Raw genomic sequence first — 11,034 nt, forward strand, 5'->3', positions numbered from 1 at the left:
CTCTATATACACAAGTATTTACACATACACATATATTTCGATGTTTTATGTATACACACATATAATGCAAATTATCTGGTTCAGCTTGAAGCTTTGGTAACAGAGACATTATTACCTTACAGCTTAAGAACTACAGTTCATCATCTATTTATGAATTAATCCAGTTCTAATAAAGGACTGATCTGTAATCAATGCAACATTGATCACGTTTGTAAATCAGCATATTTGTAACTCAGCATGGAGGACGCGGTACATGGACTTTACATGGCCTTTTGTGGTACATGGAATTTGCATGGTTTACAACTGTCAGACTCTGGGTTTGGTGATGTGCCTGACACTGTGTTTTCTGTAGTACTTAGAATCAAAAAAGGTGACAGCACCTAACACGGAAGCAAACCTTCCAGTGGCTTGGCTAACACTTTTCACAGTGAGTTCTCTCACTTCTCAAGACAAGAGCTGTTAATGGAGCATACACACCTCTACTTCATCGCTTTCATTTATGTCTTTATTATAGCCTGCAGGTGGTGGGAACCTCACATCATGGAATGGGATTTGTCTCTCTGGTTGCCAGCTACAAACAAAAACACAGTGAATGGTCTAAACATTTTCATCTTCTTTGTAAACAGAAATCAATCATTCTTAATCCATTAATTTTACATTTTCAAATTCTGTAGAGCTTTAGTGCATATATGTATTAAAGGTAATGTGATCCAATGTATACATAAGAAAAAACACATCTAAATAACATCTTAGATGAAACCCTGATGTCACCTGCAGTCTTTTGAATCTTTCGGCAGAAGTTCTCCCTCTATATACAGTTACAGGTTTTAACCTCAATATTAGAAACACAGATTAAAAAACATTTCATAACACTTCCTTCAAAACAAGCCTGGATCTTCTTTTTCTTTGGTTCTACTACAGGTTATGAAAACTTGATCAGGATCCAGTCTAAATACAGTTTTAATTTTCAGTTTCTTTAACTAACACTGGATAAATTTGGTTTCTAGATTAGAAAACGGTATTCTTCACTTATCTACAGAACAAATTTGATAATAATGTAATCTTCTAAAACTAAGGCAAGACATTCACATGAGAAAGTCATGAGACTTACTGAAACAAGGGTTGTCATCATGTAAATTCAGTAACGACATGATTCAAAACCCATGTTACTATAGTTTTGCACTTATAAGTATTTAAACCATTAAAAGCATTTATATAGAAATGCACAAAATAGTAGATACTAAACACAACTTTAAAACATGCCAGCAGCAAGTTTAGTGTATCTAAAAAACGCTTCTCTGCACTAAGCCATATTTAGGTTAATCAAATGCAAGGTTGATACTCTGTCATTTACAGGTACAACACCAGCAATACACTTACTTGTTTTCAAATGAAACTGTTATTGAATCTTCATGCACATCCTTTACAAATGCCTGTGGAGGAAACCAAGTATAATTATGGTATGCTTATGGACATTTTGACAAATAATTTTAAACCTGTAAAACACCTCTTTTTCACAAATATTGATGAATCTCACAATGTAAGTATGTTTTAAAGTCAGCCTTTTAAATTTTGCAGTAGACTTACATAAAACACATACTGAAAGCTGATAACCTCCTTGGGTTCCTGACTGCCAGTGCACTGATACACAAACAGAATGCCTAAGCTATGAAGGCATTATTCCTACTTTATAGAAGTAACACCAGAGATTAGTAGAAAATGACAAGATCATTCAGGAGTTAAAAATGTTTGATTTTATAATCACATTTAATGTACAGACAGGCAAAGAAATTAAACATCAGTATTCCCTAAAAAATAAACGAAACCAAAGCCCACTAAACCTCCAAGTCCTGTCTCTTCTCTCTTTTACCTCAAAGTACATTTGAACACTACACTAGCAAAAGTCATCTATATCAAGTTCAACAGAATCTTCCCCATATTTACTTCATCACACTTTAATTCTGTAAAGCACAAACTTTAGATAAATGCCCTGCAGAATTCCTTCCCTTTTTTCCTGGGGAATGGGCAGCAGCTGTGCTCTCCCATGCCACCATGAAGCAGAGGACAGAACCAGAATTCAGCACTGTGGGCTTCTCCTGCCTTATGCACTCAATTGACTGATGTTTGTTTGATCAATATTTAGCTTAAAGCCCCAAAGGTCCACCCCCCCCCCCCTCCCCATCTACAAAACAGCAAGACCAATACTCAAAGAACTTTGGGATTTATCAGTGAAAATATTTTTATTAGCCTCAAACGATGGAGATCACAGGTTAACCAGGGATGAAAAGACTGTGGGGTCTTTTTTCTTTATTTTTTAAAGTACCTCTATGAACTTCTGAAACAAGTTGCTGAAGTGCTGAGTATTCCACTAACATTAGTCCACACATAGTATCATTGTAAGGTAGGTAGATAAAAGCCCATGAGCAAGAAAGAACAGATTAGTTTGTTCTCCTAATAGAGATGCACCTTAGTAGATCAAAAAATTCTCAGGAAATTGAAAATAATTTAGCAGCAACTACCACTTCTGTAGAATTAGTTAATGAAGTATGGAACATTTTATTATTCTCCATTTTATTATTCTGCCCTTGCAAGTTTCCAAGACGAGATCTTATCTCTTACAAGAAGGTAAGAGTTTCTCTTATATGGAACCTAAATGGTTTTTAAAAAATTACTTTGCTATTTTTGCTTTATAAAGTGTTCCAAAGCATTTCCTGAGTTGCAGCAGTATCTCAGTACCAAAGAAGAGCAACACCTGATGATTGATACAGAGTTCCAAGAACTGGCTATACTAAAATTAAGTGGTACATGCACATGAACGTCATCACTCAGAGTCATTCAGTACAAGGAAGAAAACACCCTCCAAGTTGATAACTGAAACATAACCAATGCCACTGTGAATAGAAGTCAAAAGAATGCCACAGTGACAACAGCAAAAAATTATTTTACACCTTGTTCACCTCTCAATAATCTTAAAAACAAGACTATTATTGCTAGCAAGCCAAGGAGACTTAAAAAAGTCACCAAAAGTATTTGCATAATTACGTATTTCAAAATTCCATACTCCTTCAAAGAGGATTACAAGCACAGCTGATGTTTTTCAATGACAAGGTGTAAAGAAGACTTAAGACCATATCTCAAGATCATGTTGATATCAATACAGAAATGGTATTTACATAAAAGAGGCAACAGAGCTCTCAGTTGATCATTATGGATACTGACCATTTAGCTTATGTTTCATACTATGGTGTATTCTGTAAGAAGATTCCAGAACTGGATATGCATTTGAACAATACAATGGCAGTCCTGACACATTTCACAACATTACACATATCACCTTCAAAGGCTTCACCCACATTTCTTCCAATGGTTGTCATGTGCAACTTAGAAGCACCTATTCTTACAGATGCAGCTGAAACGGATGCCTTTAATACCTGAAAAACACTGTGACCACTACCAGAGATTAGGTATGGCTCCTTTGTGCCACAAAGTGGACAAGGATTAACAGTAATACTTGAGTATGTAAAAGCAGAGATTATTTTACAAAGCAGATTCAACAGAAATGATACAGCAACACTTAATAGCCTTCAGGAAAACAGGTAAGAGTAACACAAGCCATGCCCTGAGAAAGAATTTGTTGATACTTAATTTTCTCATATTTATAAAATGTCAAAAAAAAAATCACCTTTCCTTGTATGAAAGATACTTTGGGAGAAGTCATCACCTCTGTGGTGATGAAAACACCAAAAGGTGTCCTAAACAGAACTCTGAAAAAATGACAGGAAACAGCAGAAAAATTCACAAGCATAGCAGCAAAGAGCAAGACTACATCTCATATCCAGAGAGAGATGCAAGAGAGCTCCTAACATCCAACTCATCTTGAGCAGAATCCTAGGGACTACAGCAACATACCTAATTAAAGGTAATAATGCTAAAACCTACCATTAATAAGTAAACCAGGATGTGCAACAAATAAATTTAAGTTAAGCTGAAGACTAGTGTGGACCTTCAAACAGTTTAGCAATTATGTTATCTGGAAAAAGTAAAACTTGAGACACACGGCTGAAAGAGGAATGAACTACGCTGTCCTGTTTAAGCTCTCCTTAAACAGTTCTTCCACATTGCTTTGGTCACAACCCAGAAACCTGAGGGAACCTGAACCAGGAACATAGGTTAAACTGTTGACCTAACACAGGTAGCATCAATACAGACACTGCCAGGGAAAATTACAAATCTGAATTTCTTTAGCTTACACGAAGTTCAGAAGAGTCAACCACAGAAACAGATGAATACCTGTTTTTCACTTCAGCCTGGCCAAAAACACTGATGTCATAACACTGTGGTTTGTCTTTTAATTTAGAGTCTTGCAAAATTACAAAAGTTCATTGGAATAAACTTTTAATTAATTACAAAGTGAACAACGCCTTGCCAAATATCTAATTTTAAGTACGCAATATATGAAACACTTCTGCAGACCTCTCTGTAATATTTATCCTTAAAAACAACCATTCAAAATAAAATAATGACTATTAATGCAGTCCTTAATATTTGGTTGCCTAATCCTATCTATCCAGAGAAAGGGGTTTTCCTTGTTTTTCAGTTACTTGTGACACAGAAAAATGTCACATACTTATCACATCAGTTTACCATTGTCTGTACCACACCATTATGTCAATTTTCCTCCAATATAAATACTTAAACAGATCTGTGGTACAAAAATGTATTTGGACTCTCTAGCACTATATATTTCAATTTGTACAATTCCAAGAAGAAACAGAAAAGGTCTGAAACATTTCTAAGTTTTACTTAAAAATCTAGTATTTAAGCAGGAATGCCTTTGGAAAACCAAAATTAATGCTTATCAGAACTGCTTGGTTGTCTTGTTTTTGTAATACCTGTGAAATTACAGATGACTCTAAAAAGAAATGAAGCCTTTAACACCATAATCCAAATTCACAGACACAGGACAAGCCAGCCCCAGATGTCAATAAGGTAGAGAAGAGGCTCTGATCTCACACAAAGTATCACAAGAAATACAATAATCATTCATCAGCCTTTTTTAGATAAAGAGCATAAGTAGGCATGGAAATTCAAACACAAAGGTGCACATGTGTGAGTTTAAAATGCACCCCCCCATGAAGGGACGGAACAGTGGCTCTGATGAATTTGAACACCAAGATGAAATGTCTTAAAAACAAAGTGAAACTGGATGGAAGCAAAATGAGGTAGGAGGACATTGAAAGACTGCAGCAGCTGAGATACCACTATTGCTAACAGAAGAAATACCAAGAAAGAGTACACAAAAAATTATCTGTGAACAGAAGCACATTTTAGAATGGCAAAGGTTGATTCTTCTCTAATGTGGAAAAAAAAAATCACATGTGATAAGTTTTCTACACCAAATTTGACTCTGAGTCACATAAACCATTTCAGTTCTCTCCATGCTTGAGATATAATTAAGTAAAAAAGTTTACAGCATGGCATTTCCCAAACACATAAGCATTCACGTTTTAAGAATGGTTACATGCTGAATATATGGTCTAAATTTTACAAATTATTTGTTAAAAAAGAATTATTGGAAACACCAGCATATATTTTATTTTTATGCTAAATGGAATGACAGACACTTCAAAGGAAAAAATAAAGGCTTCAGCTGCCATGAAATTTTGTTGCTTTTTTAAAAGTCTGCTCACATCATCAGATTCGAGCATTGTCAACCATTTTAATAAAGGAGGATAATTAACTGTAAGAAGGTAAAGTAGGGAAAATACGCTTTTTAACATAAAAAAAACTATGTTGATAACAAACGTGCATCTACTGTTAGTGTAACAGTTCTGTAACATTTCATACCTGTTGGAAGGAGAATGTCAAAAGGGAACTCGGTGGATAATCAAGTCTGAGAAAGGCTGGACATACAAAGGAACAGAATAGGGAAAGAAAAATAGTCACAGAAATGGTCACCAGACGAGGAAAAAGGGTACAGGCAGTCACCCTCAGAAGGGCTGGGCAGACAGGCTTATGAATGTACAAAGAGACTGGAGATACTGGCTGAGGGTGTCTGTATGGAACAGTGAAAGAAAAAAAATGGATACAAAGGGCCACAGGAACAGTTGCTAACAGTGAAACCTGGAGTAATAAAGTAGTAAGAAAGATGAATTATTTTATCAGTTGTAGCTTCAACGAAGTTATCTATAAAACCAAGCAAACAACAGCAAGGCGCTGAAACTATTGGGATAAAAAGTGGAAGATTTTCACAAGGTTATAGAGCAAGAAGTGGCAAAGATTGGGTTACAGACAACATACAGATGTTAACAATATACACTATTCCAAAACTATCTGCCTCACAAACAGGATGGTTTCCATCTTTAGCAGAGGACACAAGAGAGACTCACTCCCAAACTGGAGAAAAAAAAAAAAAAAAAAAAAAAATCAATCCCATGTTGGAAAGGCATCCAGCATGTCCCCTTTTAGAGGGAAAATACCTAAAGCTAATCCCAAAAAGATTTAACAAAGGCTGTCTACTAGTCCTCTGTGAATGAGACAAGAACTTCAAAACCCAATTTACTACTCCTATACAAGAAAAGATATGAGCAGATATGCCCCAATACTGCACACCTTCTAGATTTAGTTACTTGGCTGTGAGCTGCAAAAAGGCAGTTCCCACCCGTTGGATTCATAGTCCTGGTGGTTTGTTGGACCAGTCTTCATAACATAAGTAAGGAAATCTAACATTTTCTTTCCAAGGATTCTGGGCCCAACCACATAGCAAGTCATGACTAAGCATCTCTAGGTACCAGATTGTCAATTATCCCTGAATCATGCCCATTGACTGCACTGTGCTTTCCACTGAATAATTCATTTTAGGCAAGAAGGAAAAAAATCATTTAAGTACAAAGTATTCACTAAGCAGCATTTAAATTCCATTCAGAAAGAACTAGCCTCCACTACAGCAGTCACATCAACACTCTCCAGTATTCCAGTGCACCTGACCAGGATGAAATTTTAATTAAAATCTTACAGCTGGGTATGAAGGCATCCTCAAACCATCTCCTATGTTTTGTGCAGAACATGAATCCTCTGGATATATCTCAGAAAACACTGGTTTATTACTTTTAGCAGGGCTTAGATGGGCAGTTTTGTACCATCAAGATCCAGATGCTGCTGGGTACAGTCAAAAATGCTCAGGTCCTCGAAGAGACCTGCAAGTAGGATATAAGAACCTGAAGCCACAATTAGGTGCCTACTTGAGCCACGTAGTCCCATCCTGACTATAACAGCCTCATACTCCTCCCCTTCCATGTCTTAGTATCAAGAGAGGAGTATTTTCCCAAAAAATTTACATATTCTCATTAAGATCTTCAGAATTACTCAAAGCCAAAGAAATCTTCACCAGGTATTAGTAAACCATGAGACTGAATAAAATAACTGTTTTGGTTTTGATGTGTTTGAAACATTACTTCTGTTGTAAATCACTTCTCAGGAGGCTGCTTAAAGAAACTTTTTAAATGAAAAAAGTAAAAGCATCCTGCAATTAAATTCACACTTGACATCACTGCACACTTCTTGTTATGCTGGGTCAACATTCATTTTTTACAACCAAACTGCCCTCCTATAAGATCGGCATAAAACTCGCAAGAAAAAATTTCGATTAATTAATTTATAACAGAGTGATACTCAGACATTATGATGAAAGAAGAATCTGTAACTAGAACTCAAGTAATTCAAACTAGAAAACTAGAAAAAAGAGGAACATTGATGGTTTACACCTAACATTATCGCGTGAGGGTGTAAAACAACTCCCAATTTTATTCTTTTTAAAAAAAAAATGTTGCATTTATCTTAAGTGTGATGCTCCATCTAAAGAGGTAGTTCAGGTGAAGGCAGATAAATCCATATGCCCATTTTTCCCTTTAGACAATTTAACCAAGTCTTCTTGCTTAGTGATTAAGAGGAAACAAAAAAAATTCCTGTCAAAATTTCTAAAAGTTAAAGGACAAACATAACATACAGCTTGGGGCAATGTCTGAGTTAAAACTTGGTTACACTAAATCATGAATAAGCTTCCATGAACATATGCTCAAATGAAGCTTTCACCTACACGCAGGGATGAAAGGGCCCCATGGTATCAACTTGAACATAAACAATATAAGTTCCAGAAGCTTTCAATTCTCCCAGGTTTCTTCGGTAATATTTATGACTAAAGAATGCACCATGTCATTATTAACATCATCTTTCACATCAGTGTGTAACTACTCTAATTTGATAACAACCTCATTAAAAATTCCTCTGTGCAATATATTTTTACTCCTTCTGCTTCTTTCTGACCAAATACTGTACCTTTAAAAATGTAAACCCGATTTTTAAAAGTGCTAGATTATTTAATTCCAGGAAGGAATATACAGATCTAGAACTTTGACTACAACACTGTGAGCTCTCAGGATGCTTACTTGCCACTAATTTGTATCATACATACTTAAAAAAAAGATCTATTATTTCCAGAATAAGATACTAGCATATGTATTTTAAAAATAACCTTTTAAGAGGTCTTTTTTTCTTAGAAAAACTCGGAAGTGTTGGAACTGTATCATTTGGATATCTACCTGGCTTACCCCAGGAAACATGTGAGTGTGAAACTCTACCCGGTCCTTCATTGCTAACATAAATATTGGATGTCGCACAATAACTAGGCCCAGTTTTTAAAGTCCTAGGAACATTTAAACCTTGGGAGACTTGCAGAAACTGATCCATGGCTGTTCCTGGTGTGCTGGTAACAGATCAATGATAGTAGGCCCAAACCCACCATATCTGAATTTTATTTTCTGTAAAACTACAAATGATTCCATATTTATAAGCTGATTAATACAACCCAACTCATGCAAAGCCACACAATACTATACGGTATTAATAAAACATATTCAGCGCTCAGAATATATGTTCAAATCTCAGTGATGGCTTTATTAAGCACAAGGGCTTGGAAACAAACATGGAATGCCACTAAGTAATTTCAGTAAGAAGTACATTTGATAACTACGTGAATTTAGCGACTCAGCACAGATATATCTGGCCAAGCAATGCTCTCTTTAATAACACTAGGCAGCTCCCCCTGGCATGGCATTAGGACCAAGAATCCACCACAGCATTTTATCAGGAATGTGTATTAACGAGGGCTCCCCTCCTCCCCGCCTTGCAGGCCGTGCTCATGCAGTGCGGCTCTCCTGGAAACCCGGACGGCGAGAAAGACTTTCCTTAAGTAGCGACAAAAGCTGAGGATTTAGCAATTAATGCCCCATCCCAGCGCTGATCCTCGCTCAGCGCCGGGACAAGGCGGCCCCGGGCGCCCCTTCCCACAAAGGAGGAAGGCCCGAGGCCTCCCCGCTCTCCCTCCTTATCGGGCCTCGAGTCCCCTCAGCCCCGGCGGCCCCCGGCTCGCTCTGCACGGCCACCGCGAGGGACCCTCCGCGGCCTCCACCCCCGCCCGGTTCTCTCTCCTCCTTCCTGCCCCGGGGCCTCCGCTCTCCCTCAGCGCGGGGAGGAGGAGGAGGAGCCGCCGCCGCCTCCTCCTCCTCCCGTTGCCGTCCCCGCTCCCTCCTCTGGGGCCCGGCGCGGCCGCGAGCACCCGGTACCTTGTAGAAGGCCCCGTTGGAGCCCCGCACCTCCACCACCAGCTCCTCCATGTTGAGCGCGGTGCGGGAGACCCAGGCCCGGCGCCGCCTCCCTTCCCTTTCTCTGTGCCGGCGCAGGCGGGGGAGGAGCGGTGTGTGTGTGCGGGGCGGGGGCGCTCGGTTCACGCCGAGCCCGGGGGGTGTGGCCGCCCTGGACGGGAGGGGAGGGGGGCGGCAACGCCGGGGGCTCCACTCGGCGCCGCCGCTCCGGGCCCGGGGCCGCCGGAAATGAAACCGAAACGGCGGCGGGCGGCGCGCGGGGGGGCGCGCGCGGGGCGCCCGGTTCGCACGCGAGCGCTCGAGGCCCGCGTCACGTGACCGCGGGAGGGGCGGGGCGGGACCGGGACCGGGGCCGGCGCGCGCCGCTCGCTCGCCCACCCGCCGCCGCCGCCGCCGCCGCCTCTAACGGCCCCGCGCGCGCGCAGCCGCAGTGGCGCGGGGCGCGCGCGGACCCGGCAGTTGCGGGGCCCAGGTCCCGCCTCTCTCCCCCGCCCCGCCCGCCGCGCGCCGGAGTGACCGCCCTGATGGCCAATCGGGTCGCGCGATGCCGCGCCGCGCGCCTGAGTGACCGGCACTGCTGGCCAATCAGATCGCGCGGCCTGGCCGGCGCTGGTCGGGATGCGCGGCGCCCTCGGCCAAGCCCGTGTGGCGGCGGGTGTGTGTCTGTCTGTCTGTGTCCGCGTCCCCGTGTCCCTGTGCCCGGCCCGGGGCCGCGCTCAGGCAGGGGCGGCACGGGTGGCACGGGTGGTGCTGAGGCCCCAAACAGCGCCGAGTACCGGCCCCAGGGAGCGATGGTCGTGCAGAGCCCGGGGCGAGGCGAAGGGAATGATGGGCCGAGCAGCGCGGGGGCTGCTGGGATGGAGTAGGACATGGCGGCTGGGCTTTTGGGGCCTGGGGTAGGTCCCTGAGGGGCTGCCCTGGCGGACGGAAGGCTCAGCCGTGCAGTGGGCTCTGCCTGCCTGGCCATGGCCAGGAGTTAACAAAAAATGTGAATTGAACACACACCTTGGGTCCTTTGTGCAGTTTTGGGCACCACAGTATGAGAAAGAGCTAGAGTTGTTACTGTCCAAAGGAGGCCATGAGGATGGTGAAGGACCTTGAGGGGAAGCCGTGTGAGGAGCGGCTGAGGGCACTTGGTGTGTTCAGCCTGGAGGAGACTGTGGGGAGACCCGATGGCAGTCTGCAGCTTCCTCAGGGGACAGGCACTGCTCTCGGTGGTGACTAGTGACAGGATCTGAGGGAATGGCCTGAGGTTGAATCAAGGAAGGTTGAGGTTGGATATCAGGAAAAGGTTCTTCACCCAGAGGGTGATCGAGCACTGGATAGGCTCTCCAGGGCAGTGGTCACAGCGCCAAGGCTACCAGAGCTCAAGAAG

The 11,034-nt window shown here is 41.8% G+C and overlaps 1 protein-coding gene across 8 annotated transcripts in view; it reads right to left on the minus strand.

Moving 5' to 3' along the window:
- The window catches only part of FMR1 (fragile X messenger ribonucleoprotein 1), a 31,260-nt gene extending 21,383 nt beyond the window's left edge, over nucleotides 1-9,877 (minus strand). For 3 of the 8 annotated variants that reach the window (XM_048318747.1, XM_048318746.1, XM_048318753.1), the window contains exons 1-4: nucleotides 7,016-7,196; nucleotides 5,848-5,903; nucleotides 1,381-1,433; nucleotides 478-571 (exon numbers count right to left, since the gene is read on the minus strand). In XM_048318747.1, coding sequence (XP_048174704.1) covers nucleotides 478-571; nucleotides 1,381-1,433; nucleotides 5,848-5,903; nucleotides 7,016-7,067 — 255 coding nt within the window. In that variant the 5' untranslated portion in view covers nucleotides 7,068-7,196. Of the gene's footprint in view, nucleotides 1-477; nucleotides 572-1,380; nucleotides 1,434-5,847; nucleotides 5,904-7,015; nucleotides 7,197-9,620 lie in introns of those variants that run through there. The other 5 variants (XM_048318752.1, XM_048318750.1, XM_048318754.1 and 2 more) reach the window with 4 other exon arrangements.
- Between the last annotated feature and the right edge of the window lie 1,157 nt (nucleotides 9,878-11,034).

Source organism: Corvus hawaiiensis, chromosome 14 (assembly GCF_020740725.1).
Source record: "Corvus hawaiiensis isolate bCorHaw1 chromosome 14, bCorHaw1.pri.cur, whole genome shotgun sequence".
NCBI classification, from domain to species: Eukaryota; Metazoa; Chordata; class Aves; order Passeriformes; family Corvidae; genus Corvus; species Corvus hawaiiensis.